The sequence below is a fragment of the Leptidea sinapis genome, chromosome 14 (genome assembly GCF_905404315.1).
Source record: "Leptidea sinapis chromosome 14, ilLepSina1.1, whole genome shotgun sequence".
Classification (NCBI taxonomy): domain Eukaryota; kingdom Metazoa; phylum Arthropoda; class Insecta; order Lepidoptera; family Pieridae; genus Leptidea; species Leptidea sinapis.
The window spans coordinates 12426956-12449847 of record NC_066278.1 but is presented as its reverse complement, the minus strand read 5'-3'; the positions used below and the strand labels follow the sequence as shown (position 1 = coordinate 12449847).

Genomic DNA, 22892 nt, shown 5'->3' with positions numbered 1-22892 from the left:
CAAAAAGATCATATACAGCATGCTTAATATAATATAGAAAAATAGCTACCTACTTCAAACATGTTATTATTAAAACAAGATAAGTAAATAATTAATCAGTAAGATATATTCGCTGAAACATTTTTTAGTTTGTATCAATGATTATAAAAGAACTGTGTTGTAAGTGCTAATGCAAAATTTATATTGGCATTAGGTAGTATTTACTACCGACATCAAAACGTTGCAGGCATAACTAGTTACAAAAACAATAGTTAATTTGGTTTACAATATAATATAATGTATGAAATGGGTATTTTTACTGTTAAGTATTTTTATCTTACACTGTCCTATAACGAATATGATAGTACGTCTTGTCCAAGTATAGACTAGGATACGTGGTGACATTTAAGGAGTCGTGATGCCCTGATTTGCCCTGCGCTTCCCCGGGGCATAAAAAGAATAGGGAAGTCCCAAGGTGTTGTAAGTAAAATAAACTTTATTCACTCAGGCTTTAACTAAGCGCTTTTGAATTGTCATTAAAAATATTAAGGTATTTTGAATTACAGAATCTACTATCCCCCTTATTCGTAATGGTACGCTAACATCAAACAGCCGCTAAGGAGTGTTATTTCTCATTCTGACTTAGGTCAATAGAAGAAGACAGAGTGAGAATTAACAATGCTTTAAGTTAGCAGACTATTATGAATAAGGGGGTATATGTTCGGTAAAAGTAGAGCTCGTGAGAAGAACATACAAGAAACTCAACGGCCACTATTTTCAATCAAATAGACTATTTTACATTGGCTGTAACATACATAACAAAAATTATTAGGTGCTGGTGCATCCAATACATGAATCGTGTTTAAATAATATCAAATATTACATAAACAGTAATAAAAAATAAACTGTGTTAATACAAATTATCGCATATTTAATGCATTACCCATTTCATTCAAGTTCTAAAGAATTGATTTTTTGTGTAAGGATGCTTCGTGAACATGATGGTCTTGATTACTGTCACAATTACTAATAATCTTCATATTATTGTGATATTTTGTTCGATAACTTATTGCCATGTTATAGGTAGTGGCAGTTCTTTATTGTTGTAAATATGAAACTGCCGAAAGATTTCTAAATATGTTGTCTAACGTTATCGTGTTGAAAGACCATATTATGATCTATTCCGGCTGCTTTATCTCAACTTGTAGCTTTAATCTAAGTATTTGTAATAAGCGGAACAGCCTCATCATGAAAAACGCCCTTCGAATCACACATAGACACAGCATCTACTTATTGATAGCTAACCCATGGTCTTCACTCTTCACCAGTTATCAATATCTTCAAAAACAGTTTAACTTCATTAAGACAAAGATTATACGGTTCATTAGCATTCCTTCAGTGAACTCGTGTAGGAACCATATTTCCGGATTAAAATAGCTTTAATAAACATTTCGCTTCTCTTCTGACACTGCATCAGGTCCGTAAACGTAACAAATGATTTCGCGGTGCATGTTGAACTTTTTTCTTTTTTGTTGTTGCCAATATCATATATAATATATAGAATTCAAAGAGATTTTATTACAAGTACGCATATATTTATACGCATACGATATATGACTTTTTCTTTGAAGGTACAGTAAAATGTCTCTTTATTTAGACAATGAAAAACGTACAAAGCTTGCACACTGGTTCATGATATCCTGGAACTCTCCTGCTTTTATATTATTAATCTCGATCTGTTGGGAAAATATCGAGAGGTACAAATTATATTGGCACTGAGCACCGACGCTTGGACAGCTAATCAGAACAGGTAACATTGCCGGCTGCTGATTGGTTATCGACCCGACACCCTACACCTCGCGTTGATTGTTCTGCCACCGATATCTTTCAAACGAGACTTATTAAAACTTGTGTTGCTCCAATCACAACAAAAACAAGGACGTATTTTAACAAATACATACAATATTTGCTGTATTTTGTCACTGTGCGACTTTTACCGCACTTATCACAGGGACTGTTCCGAACCTCATTCATACCTGGTACTGAATCCTACACCCGGATAATTTATACATCATCCTCACTAGCCGATGAATAGCGTCCCTTCATCATTTTCCACGTTCAGTAACTACGGAACGAGTACAAACAATTTTTTTGCGTGGTGTTCACAAGTCGATAAGATATATATTCAAATAATAATACCTTCAAAAAGGCGCTCATACCCACTTACGTCTGGCAACTCTCCTTTCATTCCTCTGTTTCTGCATGAGCAGTTGTGAAATTTTACCATCAGGTGATCAATACGCTCCTCCAATCCCATAAAAACTGTACTATAAAAATTAAAAAATATAACAGACGTTTATGATGTTTATATATATACTAGCTGAACCAGCAAACGTTGTATTCCCGATATTAAAATCGCGATACAAAAGTAGCTGTTGTTCGTAGATGAGTGAAAATTTGCAGTTGTATTTTTTTTAATGCTCATGCTCATAATCAAACAAATTTGAGAAAAGGTCAAAAAAATTAAAAAAAAATCGTGTGGACCACCCTTAACATTTTGTGGGATGAAAAATAGATGTTGTCTGATTCTCAGACCTACCCAATATGCACTCAAAATTTCATGAGAATCGGTCAAGCCGTTTCGGAGGAGTTCAATTTTTAACACCATGACACGAGAATTTTATATATTAGACTAGCTGACCTAGCAAACGTTTTACTGCCGATATTAAAATCGCGATACAAAAGTTGTATGTATTTTTTAATGCTGACTCATAATCAAACTAATTTAAAAAAAATGTCAAAAAAACATGACACGAGAATTTTATATATTAGATTATCACGCAACAATCAACTTAATACATTATAATTTTCCCTTGTAGATTCACAGCGTCAATATATTCTCTCAGTATAACTAAACGTAGTGTGGCCTAATTTGTAAGCGATATTACGAAAATATTTACTTTGTTCACGAGGTGGTTGTTGGATTCATTTGTATAATAGTAATATTTTCAAGCCTTTTTTAAAAAGTCTTTTGAATTTCAAAATACATTATTTTATACATTTTCTGGGATCGTGTTCATTAGGTTCATCTTACAAAATATGACTTACCAACTCGTCCTAACCGAGTATTAGGCATAACAAGTTTTTGGCTTTTCCTGGTGTTCACACATTAATATTATCAAAGTTTCCAGTAAATGCGCTAATCTTCCTCCGGGCATAATTTTTTAATAATAAATTAAGAATTAATTATTATATTCATGACTTAAAATTTTCCTCTTAATGATTCTTTAGGACCTAGGTTATAAATAGCGCGAATATCTTTTTAATCCTTAAAGGCTCCTTGATTCTTCTGGTGTTGCCAGATAATGTGGGCGGCGGTGATCACTTAACATCACGTAACTCGTACGCTCGTTTGTTCTCCTTTTCTTTAAAAAGTGTTCAGTATTTTTATACTTTAGACCATACGATAATTAAGGCCAACATCCACTGGCTAAGAATAGCTTCCACAGCCTAGTTTCATCGCCTGGGCGGAGCGGCAGCCATTCGTGAAACTCATGTGTAGCTGACCTTATGCATCATTGGATCACATGCTCTAACTTGCGTGAACGAGTGATGACTAGCCCTTACAGATCCTCAAGTTAACATATTTTGTAAAGAAGAAATTTTGTTTTAATTATAGCCGCCGATTCATAGTTATTATCCAAGAAAAGAAAATTATCTCAACCAGAAAGCGGAGAAATATTAGATAGTTTTGATTGGAGTTTTGGATTACACAATAACAGAAATTATATATTTATACTAGGTGATAACTCTCTAAGATCATTTGATTATAGTAGCAAATATCAATACACAAAATATATATAGATACTAGAATTTTTTATGCAAAACTCACGGACTAGTAAAAAAAGAAGGACTCCGCGCCGTGATATTAGCAAGTGATGCACCTTTATGCTAGTGTGTGTGCGGTTACAATTTTTTCTCCCTTAAATAATCATAATATGTCCACAAATACTTTTATATTATTGATTTTACACTATTTCACAACGCACGACAGCATTTTTAAAATATTTTATTTCGACGCAAACTGATCTGTCACTGACGATGGCATATCACATAATGGCGGCCGATCGGCTTGTATTAGTGTAAGTGTATGCGTGGGGCTATGTATTTACGCGTTTATCGGCTTGTTTTGGTGCCTCACTGCTATTTAAGCTGAAACGGAGTCCTTATTTTTTTACTCGTCCGTGGTATAACTATCATATATAACCTAATAACATAATATAACTATCTTAAAGGCATGTAAAGCAAGAAAATAACATACGTTTGCAAATAATGATTTCTGAAAAAAATACTATGTAAACTACTAATAAAAAATTAATAAGTAATTTATATCTTATAATGTAACCGAATCTGCATTATGTTTTTTATTTCCTTTATTTTTTTAATTTAAGTTATTATATATTTTTTTATATAATATAATAGCTAATAAAATACTTTCATAATGCCTTCATTTTATTTACGGTATGTGTGGATTGATGCATCAACTGTATTTTACTATATGTATGTACTCAATATTTATAACTGTGTTTTTTTTTTATTAATTTACATTTCTTGACTTACTCGTGTAAGGCATTTAGTAATTGACGTTTGAGTAGTTTTGTTGCTTCACTTTGCATACATTGTAATTGAAATGATCTGTAAATGTAATTGAAAATAAGAACTTTTAATACCATTCTGTTTTGAAAAGAGCAACCTAAGAGTTTATTGCACGTTCTTCTCTAACGAGCCTTCCGAACGAGCTGTATGAAAAAATTACATATTTCAAGTGTAATGCAATTTACCTACGAAATACAATCTTTTTGATTTGATTTGGAAATTTTGTTACAGATTATCACATGAGTTGGAGTTGGAGAAAAAACCATCCATCTTATGACCTGTTCACCACCCAGATTGATAATATCCTCAAAATATTCAAAGATTTTTTGTGGTAGAAATTATTCATCTATAAATTCTGATTTTACTTGTATTTTAACATTTGAGCCCAAGATTCAGTGAAGGAGATTCAGTTTTATTTCCACTGATTGAAGCTCCACTAACACCAAATATTTATAATAAAACTAGTTGACCCGACAGACGTTGTTCTGTATATAATAAATAAAATAATGTTTTTTATGAACTTGTCAGTAATATATCATAACAGCAAGAATTACTTTGTAAAATATGCACCCTGCTGTCGTAATAAAATTGTTTCACTGAAATTGAAATTGATACTGTCAAACCGTGCGTCAATAAATTCTCTCTTAGAAATTATGTATGGACATATCAAAGGAAGAACAAATTTGTTGTTTTTATTTCATTCCGAGCATTTTCCTATTTATTCATCTTTTAAACCTTCTCTGGACTTCCACAAATAATTCAAGACCTAAATTTGCCAAATCGGTCCAGCCGGTCTCGAGTTTTAGCGAGACTAACGAACAGCAATTCATTTTTATATGTATAGATGAAACTTCCGAGGTATTTTTTGGAGGAAAAGACAAATCCTACATACTTAATAAAATAAACTTTTTCAGCAAACAATTTCACTAACAAATTTAGGGTAATTAGTTGTAGACATTATACGAAAATACATTTCTCAATTTTACTTTAAGAATTTCAGAATCCTCATCGGGATAAAACGTATTATCCCATTAGTAAGGTGCAGTATATGATACATTTGTAACAGCTGAAAATCATATATCCGACAATATCATTTCGTGAGTCGACGTACCATGAAATACGTCTTGAGTGACTCGGCATAAGGTGCTATCAGGGCTATAAGGCTTACTCCACCATGAGATGATATAAAGCGATTATCAAAATATTAACTAGTACCAGACTAACATCGAATTGAATGTATTGCAGTTTGGAAGTGACTTCTAAAGGCACGCTTATCACTTTATTTTGTGTGTGTTGAATGTGAATGACCTCTCACGCTCGGTTATGTTACGCGAACTCGGATAAAGTCTGATCGAGTCTTATTGGAAAACGTGATCAGATAAAGAAAAATTTACCACACATACACAATTATGATTAAGTGTATGTAAATGTATGTGTGTGTAAATTTATGAATATAATATATAAAAAACAGATGTATTTCGTATGGCCTAATTAGGTTTTCTCTTCTCTTGTATATATATATATAGTAATGAGAACAAACTGGTTTTTAAAGTGAACACTTCTTTAGCGGCGTTGAGCACTTTTCTTGGGATGGGTATAATACGTTAAACTCGCGTCAGGACAAGTGGTCAGATCGAAAATTTGTAAGACAGTCGTTGTTATTTTGGATGATAGATTTATACTTCTAAATATAGTTCTGCTACTTCAAGTTAATGATCATTCGGTCATTGGACCAGTGGTTGAATCATTGTGATTGCGAAGCCGAAACACCGCGAGGTCAAGGGATCGAATCTCAGCCGTGAAATATTTTTACAGTTTATTATAGATGAAAGCTGATGTTTCTGAGAGATATACCTTTTAATGTCAAATAATTGTAATAGTTCTGAAGTGTTAATTTTTTTACGTAATATTAATTGTCATTTTTGTGTACGATAGCGCAGCGCAATAAATGAATATTGCATTTAACCAGATAAAAGCTCGTACATTTTTACTGATAAATAAAGCAATTCGTGCGAAATTATTCCATAAGCATTCAAAAAATATTCAAAAATGGACACCGTTAATGTTCATGTTTTCACTTTTGACGGCACTCCCGATGTGCAATCCCAATTTTTTTAAATATCACGTTTCAAAAAAGGGACTATTTAATCAACGATGGGCGGCTGTTGTGATGAAGGCTTAGTCTAGTTTTGACCGAATACAATAGGATACATCTAAGTTTTATCGCATATGACTGGCTTCACCCAGGTGTAGCCGGCTTAAACTAGATTTCGCCGCACTTCGACTATATGCCGTAACATATTATATAAAAAAGTTATAAACACCCACCGTCATATTATCAGCGTTTCAGTATATACCTACATAAGAACATCGCATTAAAATCCAACTTTCAATGTGATAGTTAACGATGCCACAGACCGAATTTTTTGTGCGTTGTGGATTAAAAACTATAGCAACGCATTTACTGTTTCACAATCCTAACTACTCGACCTTATAGAAGTGAAGCTTGCCCCGAGTAATATTTTATCCCGCCATCCGAATCATGAAACTTCTTTCACAGTGATTTGATGATATTGCACTTTGACGAATACGGTAATCTGGATGAGGGGAAAATAAAAACAAGATGGATGACATCCGTCTGCGAAGGGGACCTGAACAGGCCCTTTGTAAGAAACAACCCACTTGTGTTTTGTGCTCGGAAAGATTTTGTGACTTTCGGATTATAAGGATATTATGTCTTGTTTTCCTATAAGATGAGTAATTGAAGTTGAAGCCTTAGTAATTATTAGCAAATATTAATACACTAGCTGCAGGCCCCGACTTCGTCCACGTGGATGCTATGCCAGCAATGATACTATGCCTGCGCATATAGCGTACTAATATGTAGACTATCTGACCACTACTTGCTGGCCCCTACTTGACAAAAGCAATATTCATAACTAATTTCAAGTCTCTTTGTGCTACGGTTCCGGAGATATTGTAATGAGTCAATCTCTTATATATTATATTACTAGCTGACCCAGCAAACGATGTATTGCCATAATAATAAAAAAAAAATCAAAAATAAAATAAATATCTCTGGACCTCGCTGGAACGTGAAGCCCCCTCCCGTTTCCCTTCACCCCCTCGCGCTCGTCCTGTTGCGTCAGTACGGTTTGTGGTTTCATTACCGTTAGGTCCATGTATGTCGTGATATTTTCGTGCTATAACTTTGTTTTGTTTTTGAAGTTTTCATTTTTATGTTTTGACTGTTGTTGTCAATAGTTGTGTCAGTATATTAGTTCTGTTAGAAAAATGAAATCTTACTGACTTAACCCGGATTCTTTCGTTTATTTTCACCATTATAATTATAACCAGCATCACAACAGAACAAAGAGAATTCATATCTGTTATTTTGTAGCAGCAAAAATATGGATTACAATTAATCAAATTTATTTATAAATGTAAAAAGGATAATAGTTAAGTGTTATATTATTCTGTTTTTATTTATAAATAGATTTGTTTAATTGTTATCCATATATTTTCTGCTACGAAAAAACAGGTACGAATTCTCTATGAAATTTCTTTTGATGGGCTTACATTTTCTGAAAATGTATCATAGTCATTTAATATTTTAACATATTTTTTTTCACACCATCAAAAAGTAGATATTTCAATGAACAAAAAGTCCACCGACTTTTTTATATTTGGACGTGAGAATTTTTGATTGAAAATAAGGGCTCTTTTTTCGATATTTGACTCAAAATAAGTTGAAAGAATAAATATTTCAAATCAAAAAAAATCAAGTGTATTTGGAATATTAAAAGGTTCACGCAATTTAGTGGAAAAAAATGTTGCTTCCACTAAATACTTAATCATATACCACTTATCATATTTAATTTTATTTATCTATATATTTGCATAACAATACCCTATCACGCAACATATTACAAATTATTGCCATTGCTTTCCTATATACTTTATATATTAATTGAAGAGAATAATAGCGTACAAGTCTACAAGACTACCGAGAGACTAATAGAGGACAAACGAGCGTACGGGTCACCTGGTGTTAAATGATCAGCGCCTTGAACATTCTCTTGCAACACCAGAAGAATCACAGGAGCGTTGACAGCCTTGAAGGAAGGTTTACGCGCCTTTTTTGAAGGTACCCATGTCGTATCGTCCCGGAAACACCGCACAAGGAAGTTCATTCCACAGCTTTGTAGTACGTGGAAGAAAGCTCCTTGAAAACCGCACTGTGGAGGACCGCCACACATCCAGGTGTTGGGGATGATATCCTAACTTATGGAGTGTCGTGCGAAGATGGAATTCGGCGGCAGGAATCAGGTAAAACAGCTCTTCGGAACACCCCCCATGATAAATGCGGTACAGGGATACACAATGAAGCGATGTCTCTTCGCAACACCAAGTGATTCAGCCGTTCACAGCCGGTCTCCGGTCGTCGACACTAACCTATGCGAAACATAGCGGCACTAGGCCGCTACTTCACGCCGGTATTCTGTGCGAGTGTGGTAATTAACCCGGACGAGTCTGACCCGATTGTGTTGACGTCATTAGACGGCAGCGGGACTCTCCCACTTCTAAAAAGTCCTTAGTCGCCTCTTAGGACACCCATGGGCCTGGGACTCCCCTCTTCTTTTTACGCCCCGGGGAAAGTACAAGGCAAAAGGTTTATGATACTTGTTTTGAATACCGTAACAACGACGTCAGGTCTGGGTTTTAATATAACCGTGTAGTGCGTCTGAATTAAATGTCCGAAAGTAACATAACTTCAGAGAATAACAATTTTTATAAACTGTTGAATAATTTTCACAAGGTACGTCTATTGTTTGTTAGATCTGACGACTTTTAAAAAAGCTTATCTTATAGATCTTAGATCAATTATACATCTAGATAGACTATGCCAACTGCGTAAACGTCGAAAGACATTAAGAATTAGGACTAGCACAAAGTGACATACAAATCACGACTGTAAGAAGTAGCTTGTCACGCACACTAACGAAATAAGCCTGGCCTGTTTTCAACGGTTGTCCAGCAGCAATGCGCTATCTAGACATATAAATTATAAAAGGGAAAAAATTTCAATATCAATACTTGAATGATCAAAAGACTTGTTAAATATTGTCTCTTTAATCAACAAAGACGTAACACAAATGTAAGTTTAATATTCTTTTTTATGGAAAAGGAGAACGAACGAGCGTACCTGATGTTAAGTGATCACCTCTGCCTGCGCTCTCCTGCTACAAGAGGGGAACAGCAGAAGCGTTGGCAGCGTTTTAGCAAAGTGTACGCGCTTTTTTAAGTACATAATGCCGTATCGTGCTGGAAACATCGCAGAAGGAAGCTCATTCTATAATTTGGCTATTCGTAGGAGAAAACTGAAAATGATATCCTGATTATTTTGTAGTTGTGGCCTAGGTAAATATAAGCGGTAGGAATCAGATAAAACAGCTCTCCGGAACACTATATGCGATAGAACACGCACAATGAAGTGACGTCCCCACATAACGCCAAGTGATCAATGATATTATATTTTTTACAATCGCTACTAAAATGATCGCAAAATACTTTTATTTATTGACTGTGTGTGTAGATTGATGCATCTACTCAATCACTCTTGTTTTTACTTATTAATTTACATTTACTTTCTTAACTTACTCGTGTAAGGCATTAGTTATTTGAAGTTTCACTAATTTTGTTTCATCACATTCATTATATAACGCATTGAAATTGAAATGATTTGTAAAGCGATGAAGCTGTAATGAGTTTCATGCCACTTCTTCTCATTAAAGCGCAACCCTTTCCGAAGTGGTGGTAAATGTTTACATTAAACATTAAAAGGAAAAGAAAATTTTTGATATTCATAAGTGTCATATCCTTGACCTACACGAATAAAGTGATATTGATTCGATTTAATTTGATTTGAGCCTTTCACATAGGAGAGGATTACGACTATTCGAGCGTTGCACGCGGTCAAATGTTTTGAACTGATACACGATGAGGGGTGCACTGACCAGAGTCTACGTAATAAATAAACAAAGAATTAAAAACCGTGTGATAATTTAACCGTAAGTATCGAAGTTAAACTTTGTCCGTTCGTGTGAGGTTATTTTATTTTACGGTTGCAAGCAAAGTCAAAGTCCTTGAAACGAGCACGAAAGTATTAATAAATTTGCACGAGAATTTTCATTCACAAACAAGACTATGAAAGCCATAAAAAGTCTCACTCTTATACCTCAAGATACAACTTTTCACGAACAAAAAGCGTAGCCACTCATATCAAGAATAACAATAAAGAACGAGTAATAAAGGCTCCGAATAACTGCAAAGAGCACTCGTCTCCATATTAAACTTGTGACGACTTTTGACGTGTATATTATGATATAGCATAACGAAGGTGTTATAAGATTTTAAGTTGAATACTTAGGCTGGGTTGCATCATATTAGCTGTTATAGTTAAAGTTTAAGTCAATTTTGACGTTAACAGTAACACTGACTTAACATAGACTGCGGAATGTGTTGCAACATGGTATTCGTTGGCGTAGTTTCAGTTAAAAAAGTGATAAGTCAAGACCAAGTTAATATCGTTGTTTTTAACTTTTATCAGGTCGCTATTTAGCTTTATAATATAAGCAATAGCTTTAACCGGTTGTGGTTAACAGTTAAATTTATTACTTCATCTAAAATTGTCAAATGGTGTAACTCATTTTTTGCTTAATCGGTACTTTAACATGTTTGTTATCACTAAAGTTAGTTGAAACAACCTAGAATTTAATTTAGAATGTACATATTTTGTCTAAAAATTATTATAACAATTGTTAACTTACATAATAAAATTCCCGAAAAACGTTATAATAAAGTCTTCACAATATGATAACGGTTATTATGGGTTTATTATATTCGCAACACACTAAAACTAGATACTTATTCAAACTAAAAATATATCATAAGGGTACAAAAATAAATACAGATATTTTCAACTTATTTCGACTGAACAACTTTCTTCGAATAACTATGTCACCGATTTCGATTGTTGCTCTATGAAGAAATCCCTCTTCCCAATTTTCTTTATATAATTTAAATATTTATATTATGTATGTACACACTTTATCAATATTTTGCAATTCTTTCTTACCTTTCTGTTATTCCAGCCAGTGACTTGTAGTCCTGTATCTCCATATCTCCGATGTACTGCAAAAAATCTGAAACAAAAAAAAATATATACTATTTTTTTCCAATGAAATTATTATTTTCATGTAAGCGGTACCAAATTCGTGATCCACGATACATTATAAAGTAACAGTGGTTGTAGTAATCGGAATTACAAATAGGCAACCTAAATATATATATAAATCGTTAAAAGACAGAGCCAAAAAGAGGAAATCAAAGAATGTATTATTTTCGCTGTTTTATCATTAAAGATAAGTAGTGTGTTCGGATTCTGTTTATTCTAAACATAGTTTTTTTTTTTAAATTTGAATTTGAATTTAGTAATCGGAATTGCAAATACGCAACCTAAATATATATATAAATCGTTAAAAGACAGAGCCAAAAAGAGGAGATCAAAGAATGTATTATTCTCGCTGTTTTATCATTAAAGATAAGTAGTTTAAAGATAAGGATTCTGTTTATTCCAAACATAAAGAAATTTTGGAAAATTAAAAAAAAGGGAAGGCTATGATATTATAAGCAAAGCTGTTCGTGCTATATCGTGCTATATTATATCACATTGGTTAACGACAGTCACTCAAAGGAAATTTTAAAGAAGTAAATATTATGACACTGTCCATAGTACATTTAAGAAAATTTAAAAAATTACTTTCTCAAAAATCAGCATCTTTTTGCTCTTTATAGTGATTTTCAATATTATAACACGAGAAATAAGGGATTGCTTGTGATTAAGTCTAGTATGCTTCATAACATACATAATAACTTTAAGTGTGTACACTTTTATAAGAAATTCGCAGCCACTGTTCAAGCACTATCTAGAAACAATTGAAATGTTTTATTTTACCTACTACTTCATAGCTGAATATCTAAGTAATCAAACACCTTGAGACGATATTATGATTATTCTATAGCATTATAATGACAATACAATATTGAATATTTTATTAAAAAGAGCGCAAAAACATTATGCTGGGAGAGTCACTTGCGCCGCTTCTTCTCTCTCAGTGCGCCATTTGTTTCCAAAGCGGTATTAGTATTAGAAATGACATCAAATAGAATTCTAAAGGAATCAATTTTGAGTAAATAAATGCCTTCCATGTCTTTTATTTATGTCCATTCATACAAATACTAAGCTAACAGTTGTTATCAATATTCAATCGCGCTGCAAAATTGGGTATCCGCGATTCATATTTTATTCCATCTCCTGCTCTCTTGGCATTTCAATAACCAATCAATGGTCTTATTTTAATCTACCTCGGAGATGACGTATCTGTTATTTTAGCTTGTGATTGAATGAATTTTTAATAACCGTTTTCTATTCTAGATGGATTTGTAAACTATGATTGACATATTGAAATGGAGATTAATGCGCGACTTACAAATGATATAAAATATGAATTCTTAATAATAATTGTGATCGACTGTTTAATCGAATCAAATAAAACAATCAAATACTCTGTAATGTATTATATTCATTTTATAATTTAATACATCTCAATTATATTATATATTATATTGGGCCGAAGACCAACCGTTCTTACTTTTATTCATTCTCTAATCTGTCTTATTCGATTATTTTCTCATCCGAGTCAATATTTAAATTTAAAATAAAATATTATTCTTTAACATTACGGCAAACCTTATAATAAGGAGTTCTTAATGTACGGATTACTCCTTGTTACAATACCATAGTCATCCCATTGATAGATTGAAAACAGTGATCATCAAAAAGTTTAATGTAAATTTAATTAATCGGCAAATGAATAACCAAAGACTAGAAATGGAACAAAAGTCAATTTCGGATCGCTTATTGCGATTAAAAATAAATCTAAGAAATAAATCTTGCGTCAAACCTCAACTACGATACTTCCATCAGAGCCAAGAATAGAGCTTTCTTTAAAAGTCGCGTATTCGAGTCGCGACCTAAACTCCATGTTTTTGAGTTTATTCCAGAGCTGTATCACAATGATGTGAGCAGATTATTCGATAAATATAACTTTTTTTACCAGTATTTGGATAGTAACATAACTAACATATTTATTTCATGTAAATACAGGTATTGCTTAAGATACAGTTTTCTTTAGCACCGCGCGCCACCATTGCGTGGATCAGTGAATGTTACCATTTGCCGGGTCCAATTCAAATACGCACTCTTAAGCCTATATTATAAAATAAATGCTAACTATAATCTATAACTGATTTACAAAGTCGTGTTTCAATATTGCTAATACAATAAATTACTCATTCAACAGATGCTCTCAAGACTTGACACGCGTCAGTGCCAGACGTTAACCCTAAACACGGTGCATTTAATATAAGAGAGGAGTTTCCCAATTGGTCTCCCATACCCCCCGGCGACATTTAACGCGCATTCGATATTCCAGTCACGGCGGCCAACAGCGAAGGGCAGGCGATCGGCAAATCACGCACACATACCGCACTTAAATGAATATTGACAACCAACTAGCAGCGGATGTGTTGAATTTATAATGGCTCGTAAACTGCGGAAAAGTAGTGAAATATTATTGGGAGTTTAGTGCATTAATGCAAAACATCACTAATTGATACTATAGAATGTTTGGCCGGGAGTAATCAGCGTTCACATAATATGTGAACCTGCTATTAATGACGCTTGAACTACAAAATCTGTCTAGTTCTAACTGGGTTAAGGAAATATTTTATAATATAATAATATTATTATATTTTCGATATTTTTTCCGAGTAACTTTCAGCGGCTTTCTCGGTATTAATCATAGTATACACTATGCTTTTTATATGAAAATAAGGGACGAGACGAGCAGGACGTTCAGCTGATGGTAATTAACACGCCCAACCCATTACAATGCAAGGCCGCTCAGGCTTCTTGAAAAACCCAAAAATTCTGAGCGGCACTACAATTGTGCTCGACACCTTGAAACATAAGACGTTATTCACCCAGTAATTTCACTAGCTACGGCGCCCTTCAGACCGAACCACATTATTGCTTTACGGCGGACATAGGCGCCGTTGTGGAACCCATAATCTAGCCGGATTCGATCGATCTGTGCTAAGGAGCCTCCCACTGGTGTATCACAGAGTTTTCGGTCTCTACTTCTTACAATTTGTGTACGTTCCATGTTACTATTAATTGCTGTACAGTAGAACTATTAATTACGTAAAACGTATATCAAAACAATATTATACGCCGCTGCTGTACTAACTTTTCCAGTACAACTTTATCAAAAAAAACCTCTATAAAGCTTTTACATAGCTTCTATCGCGGGCCTTGAGCGTGGAGACCGAATCCAGAAATTCCGTAACGAAAATAACCTAACACCCCACTTACTAGATGTATATAGATATTTCGCCATGATCATTACAGTTGCCGTGAAACAACGGTTATCACGTATACTTTTTGTGCAGAAGGTCCCAGGTTCGACCTGTACGTCAGCCTGGGGTCTTGATTTTTTTTTAATATCTTTATTATTTTATCACGTTTTTTAAATTATTATTATTATTTACATTTCTCCGAATCCAAATTTGGACGAGGTATAGCATTTTATTCATCGCACTTTACTGGAGTACACAGAAGAAGGGTCGAAAATACTTGGTACAAATGGTAATAAATTTCCACTTATTTTGGCTGGCGATTTCAACATCAACTTCGCTGAAAAAATATCAGAGCCATTGATAACTTTTCTTTCGAAAATATTGAATTTGAAAATGAATTGACGCGGTAATTTCCAGATATTTAGAAGATATCAAGTTTCAAACTTATATTTCTTATTTCAGTTACCATAAACCTATAGTTTCAATGATAAATATTCCTGAATATTCTACATGTGTTGTAAGATAATAAAAATATTTTCAACAATACTAACTTCTCATTTATTTAATAAAATAAAAAAAGTTGTTTTCTTATCGGTCACCACGCTCAAGAAATGTAACTTGAATTAATATCAAAGAAAAAACAAACAAAGGAAAAAAATACTGCATAAATAAAATAAATAAATAATTATAATTGCATAATTTGATAAAAAATGGTATGCAATAGCTTTACCGCGGCAGTCCCCGAGTGCCACACGTCTTTTTTTATTTTTATTTACTCTTAACCCTTCGCGATCCAATCCTCTAACCTTCAACTCCGTTGATTGAGTGCTCACGAAAATGTTTTATAATTAGGATAATATCAGTGAATGTATCTGAAAGCTATTGATTAAGAACAAATGAGTATTTTAAATGAAAACAATTGGTTTTGTTAATTAGTGTTTATGGTTTTATATTATTAATAATATGGTTTCAAAAAACTTAAAACACGCATATTATGGGTTACAACAACTTACGTGGGTGGTATCGATATGAAGAGTCCTAGCTTGGGAATTTTCCCAGTGGTCCAGTACTTTAAGTTAAAAATGATTGCCAATTTGACAATTTTACCATTTTTTCATTAAATGACAAATTCCGTCCCCTGTTATCATCTTGCTAGGAAATTTAACACACCTATGAGAAATCTTTAAAAAAAATTCGTTTGGGTGGTTGACATAGTGATAGTTCTTAAATTTTGGTACAAATTAATTAATGATGATTGGTTTTATAGCAAAATGCTAGCAGCTATATTTAATATAAAGTAAATTTCAATAATGTAAGTTAAATACATGGAAGGCGATATCACGGCATTTAGGGTGATCAGATCATCAAGTGGGCCCTATGGCCGTCGGGTGATGGTGGAAATAAAGGTCAAAGAATAATAATAAATGCATTCATTTTTCAAATAGTACTCAACTCTTTACATTTCATCAAAAAGCCATTGAAAGCTTAAATAAATTAACAAATATCTTAGATAATTTATACCTCTAGATAGATTGTGACAGCTCTGAACCCGTTGAAAAAAATAGAGGTGAACTGTAAACCTCTATTTACAGCAACTCACGCACGCTTAAACAAAGTGACCAACGTATTCATGCACAATAAAGTAGTAAACCTGGCCGCTTATCATGCGTTGCCTACAACAGCAAGAGGCTCTATCTAGCCGTATAAATAATCTAACATAAATATCGATCTCGGCAACAAATCCAAGTAAGTGGTTATAAATTTCATAACACACTCCGAAACGTTTAAGGGATCTAATTTCACTGAGTACGTTGTAAAAATGAATCGCAACCGTTTCTCATAACTTTACATTTCTTCGCGTTGACAGTAAAAAATGAAATTTCCGTGAAAACCTGTCCGATCTGAAAGCGGCGCAAAGAAAACGGTATCTGTGTAAATTGAAAATGATAACGCCATCTGTCTTCCATTAATTATAATAATTTATATGAAACGAGTGTCTCAAAGGCAGTTTTTTGTAATGACAAAGAAAAAATTACTTCATTATGTTCTTTTCGTAAATATACTTGTAATTCCATTTTATCTTTAAGTATCTATTATATTTTTTTTTATGAAAATAAGAGACGAGACGAGCAGGACGTTCAGCTGATGGTAACTATGGCAAATCCGCCTATTTCTGCCGTGAAGCAGTAATGTTTAAACGTTACTGTGTTTCGGTCTGAAGGGCGCCGTAGCTAGTGAAATTACTGGGCAAATGATACTTGACAACTGATGTCTCATGAGAACTTTAATATTATTTGTGCTGGAGTAGTACAACGTAATATCTTAAATCTATCAAGAAAATAAAACTACATCTATTTTTATGTTGTTTTTATTGTAATATCATCGAACTAGATAGAAGAGATAACAAGAATACGGATTACCTGATGTTAACTTATTATAACCAACATTCTCCTGCGACACTAGAAGAATAACAGAAGCATATTGGCCCTTAGGAAGCTCTACTGTCTATTTTTAATCACTAAAGCTCTCATCAACATAATATGCCACCTTATACTTACAATAGCAGAGCCCCAAATATAGTTTCGTACATTTTAGCTGATTAGCACGTTTTTGTCATAACTTTAACCCCCTTACATTTACTAATGAAATTGTGAATGAATTTAAATAAATAATAACAAATAAGAAAACAAAATCAAAACAATTTGAAATAAATTTTCAATAAAATGGCAAAAGTTACCTGAACATTTTTCATGGCACCGTGAGAAAAACGTATAAAATAAATCGAAATTACTCCGGCACCCTAAATCTTTCGTGGCCCTCTCGAGATCTGTCATTTGGAGCCCTCGCACTACGTGACTGGAGAACAGAGTAGCAGACGATTTTCAGCAGTTGAAAGTAGGGCTTATTGAAAAAAAAAAGCACAATTGCCACTGACATTATTTCACGAAAGTTTTTGTTTGAAGACCATCTGATTTATATTATTACGTCGTACTTTTGAGAAATTTGTAAGCAATATTCTTGTGGCAATTTATTTGGTCATTTTACCTGTTGTGTAATTAAAACTTATAACTTGTTGGAAATTTTTGGGTTCATACCGCATTAAAATATGTCCATCAAAAACGCATCATATCTATATGGCCGTAAGTTTAAGAGATTATTCTATATTTTTAAGTTATAGCCACTATTTTCATTTCATCCTACAAATAAAAAGTAATTAACAGACAAAAACCGGACCAGCGCGAGATGGACTTGGCCACCTAGGGTTTTGTTCATATTATTAGGTATCTACATATACTTATAAAAATTCCGTTATTTCCTTTTGCGTTAATACTAGGGAACAAATCGAATACTTGACGCAAGAAAGTGACGCAAGCCAATTCAATCAAAGGTTGCTTGACAATCTACTGCTAACAAAGAGGAGGTGAATATAAATCTGTGACTGTGCGAGGGAAAAAGCTTGGCGGAAAACGCGTAGAGTATAATGATAGACGTGAGCATGATGCAGGTGTAATTTCACATCTTGATGTAAAGTCCGCTGGTGAAATTCCGCTACTGGTATTAACCTGACTAAGTCCTATTAGCACTCCCCGTAATATATGCAATAGAACTAGTCACTTTTTACATCAAAGGTACCAAGCCATTTTTATAAAACCATACATACATACATCTATCAAAGCTGTAATAACTACCATAATATACATGAATATTAAACTAAACACCCAAGTAATTTGATACACGACAATACAACATAATTTCTCCATTGTCGCGTTATTTATTTATTTAGAGGGGTGTTTTATTCCAATATTCTAGGGTGTGTCAAATGAGTTATTTTTTCTGGAATCTTTTCAAGAAAATTCGAAAAGTTTACTGTTGCCTCCCATTGTTCGCACGTGTGACTGTTAAATAAATGACGAAGGTATACAATATTAAAATCTTTGGTGCCTTATTCGTCTTTAGTGTAAATCATAAATAAGCGCACTCCCAATAATTTAAGTGCATCGATAAATGCTATTAAACGCGATTTTCTTATGTCTATATTTGACATGGAAAGTTGGACATTTTATTATGTATCAAAGTAAAAGGTAAAAAAATTACAATGCTTTATACTCGTATTGTCCTACATATTACAGATATAATAATGAAGGAACAAAGAAGCATTATTTAACAATTTCTATAAAAGTTATATAATGAATGCAGAAAACTTTAATATATTTTGCAACATTCTATTTTCTCTTTGCTCGAGCTCTATAGTACCTCTAGAGGGCTTTTGACGACGCTAAGAAGCCAAAGTGGGGTTTGCAAGCCCAGCATATAAGTATATCTGTCTTTTTATAAAGTACGTGGAAATATATTATAAGAAATATGTAGATATCACAAGAAATCATGACGGCGGCCGCGTATAATTAATTGCTCATAATCATGGAACAGACCTTAGATCAATTTAATACGTCTATATCTAGACGTATTAAAATGTAAATAGATGTAGAAGTTTTCACTTCAAGACCATAATATTTTGTAATTTCACATGTGGGTTTTTCATTTCAATTCTAATAATCAACTAAATAAAAGCGGATTTTATTATTACGCGAAAAAAATGCCACATTCTTTTATTAATATTCGCTTAAGTCCAGGGAAGACTTACATGAAAACAAAAATGAGCAAGGAGCAACCAAACGAACTGAAATAACAGATTGTTATTTCAGTCCCATAAACTCATGAAACATCACATCAATAAAAAATTATGCAACTGTAAAAATTTATGGCACAGATCCATATCGTGGAAACTTCTGTCGGTTTAACTTATGTTGAATAATTGGTACTATCAATTAGTGCCGTAAAATTGGTCTTTATTTCAGAATGGTTACTAGTAACATATTTCTTTTCTTTTGGCAAGTGATTCAAAAGGCTGATCGTCAATGAGCTGCCATGAACATTACGATGAGATCTGCTACATCTACATAGATGATATGCTACAGCATGTCAAGCAAATACGCTCCAAGAGCAAAAGGCGCTTCGTCAGCATCAGGTAAGAATTAAAACACCAACATTTGAACTTAAAGTGTGTGATGCATAAATTTAGCAAGAAACCTACACGATGCATCTAGAGATAACTAATAGAATCGACTCTTAAATTATTTTTATTATTTTTAAAGACACTACTAGTATTATTAATAAGATGAGCATCTGTTGGAGCATTATTAAAAAAATAACTACATTACTCAATCCAAAATCATAAATACATTACCTTTTTAACATCGTTGAAAATAAATCAGATAAATAAAACAAAAGAAAGCGTCCGCAGAAAATAGAAAAACGGAAGGACTGATACAGCTTGGCAAAAATCCCAACCGAACCGTCGCTCAAATCAAAATAATCATAATTTTTTTGCTTCAATGCACTGCAATACAAAACACAGCTATGAATTCTTCGTATTCTGCTAAGAGCTTGTATTTCGTATAATATTTTTGATCTTTGTTACAATATATTTTTGCTATTTAATTTTAGAAGTTTGTGATGCTCTCTTTTATGAAAGAATATGTCGTTTTCTTAGGGCTCATCTGACGTTAAGTGATCACAACAGGCCACAGTCTCCTGTAGCACCAGAACAATCACAGAAGCATTGCAACAGTTCATGCGTTTTTTTTAAAGTACCTATCGTATCATCCTGGAAACAAGGTCGGATGTTGCAAGAGACTACAGGTAGCGGTGATGCTAATGTTAGTGGTGGAGGCTCGTATATCTTCCTATTTCATCAAAAACCTTGACCTTATATTCAAAATATTTCTTGGAAATTCAGAACATCACCATTGTTTTCAATTGATTTTTATTTATTTATTTAACACCAACAAGACAAACACTAACAAAGGTATAATAATATTAATACAATAAATAATAAATTCTAAATGTTGGCTTAATTATAGGTGTTACACACATTTCAAAAACATAGATACAAACACAAGTATTGAATAATATTGAATATAAACATAATCGGAATATTGACAAATCAAATTAACGTAAATGAATAAGAATTCAATAATATTTTATAATAATTAAAACATGCATCGTTTGATTGTTAGATGAACATTCTCCTTTTGTTATTTGGTTGAGTATTCGTGACAGGTTTCATCATGCTCGCTTGAATATTACTGCTTGAGGCGGCGACGTGGGACGGGTCGTTCCCATCCCTAAAATATGGTCGAGGGAGGCGATGGCTGGCCCATGCGTTATGCTTGTGAACGGGCGCTACTTGCGGTGGCAGTATGATCCTGTAATCGGAAACTCTGCTTCATGATTTTTAAATTAAAGTTATTATATATTTTATAATCGCTAAAAAACTGCTCGTAAAATACCTTTATCTATTTACGGTGTGTGTGGATTGATGCATCTACTGTAGGTACTCAATAAATCTTGTTTTTACGTATTAATTTACATTAACATTTTTTGACTTACTCGTGTAAGGCGTTGAGTATTTGACGTTTGAGTATTTTTGTTGCACCAGTTTACATATATTGTAACTTAAATGATTTGTAAAAAGATGAAGCTGTTAATGTTGATTTAAAAGAGCGGCAATGACTTTTTTGCCACTTTTTCTCATTAAAGCTCGAGCCTTTCCGAAGTGGCGGTAAATATAAAAATAAAGGAAGACTTTTGACATTTCCTTGATCTACATGAATAAAGTGATTTTGATTTGATTTGAATTATCACAAATTTCAGCACGCAACAAATGAGATAGATGATTGATCAAATGATTTATATTTAGATTGTAAATAACAATCAGTGTTCAGAGCATCAAATTGTTCACAACAAACAGAAACGGAATGGGAAAATTAGTGTTCATCAGGCCTCCTCGGAATTCGAGCCGCAAACAATCGCAATCAGCCCCCGAGCTATAAAGTGTCAGGAAAAAATCAACGCTAGTGAAATAACCATAAATAAAATTACCATAAAGAGTCTAGTGTCTTGAAATCACCGGGGCAAAGGTTCGCTGCATGAATTTAGATTCCGCTCGAGGACGGTTTCCCCAATAAAACCATTTCTAGCCTTCGTAAGTTATTTGTTGTGATCAGAACTGTTTATGGAAGTCACTAACAGAAAAGTGAGCTGCATGCTGTCTAATTGATGGTCGACATTAGCCCTTGACCATTAAATGATTTTAAAGAGATGATGCATCTCTTGGCCAATCACGGTATCAATCGACTTCAAGAAGTTGAATTAATTATTTTGGAACCTAATTAAAAAAAGTCGAAAGAGTTTAAAACACTTCTTGCTTAGTTCCATTTAACAATAATTTGTTCTGAGTGTGGAATATAAGAGAACTTTAGGGGAACTTCTTAAACTGTAAAAGAATACATTGAATAATTTCTGATCTAACTACAGATAAAATAATTTCGTACAATTAATAATCTCCATTTCAGATGATTTGCCAAATGGGTTTTTACTACTGTTAACGCGCAAACTTGAGTGTTCTGGGGGTTAAATTCATCAAGGTTCTTTATCCCGTGTTTCCCATCCTTCTTTAGACAGGACTCGAAAGAAGATACTGGTTTCATTCAGCATTAGTAATTGGTATTGGTATGAACAAAATACGCAGATTTTTCCCTGACTGAAGAACTTACTTCCTTAATTAATGGACGCGTTCGTATTTATTTTGCTGATAAAAACGAGCACAGGTAAAAACGCATCAACATGTCCTTGATAGACTTCAAAAAGCTAAATACAAATAAACTCGTCCCTCTACAACAAAACTTTATAATACACAATATTTCGCTCAACTC

At 33.4% G+C, this 22892-nt stretch overlaps 1 protein-coding gene across 5 annotated transcripts in view; it reads right to left on the bottom strand.

The window, feature by feature from the left end:
* LOC126967981 (CUGBP Elav-like family member 2) overlaps positions 1-22892 on the bottom strand; it is a 510078-nt gene that overhangs the window by 420949 nt on the left and 66237 nt on the right. For all 5 annotated transcript variants that reach the window (XM_050812728.1, XM_050812724.1, XM_050812725.1 and 2 more), the window contains one exon: positions 11774-11840. Coding sequence is in view for 4 of the 5 variants with exons in the window: in XM_050812724.1 (XP_050668681.1) it covers positions 11774-11817 (44 nt within the window). In the remaining variant the exon portion in view is untranslated. The remainder of the gene's footprint in view (positions 1-11773; positions 11841-22892) is intronic.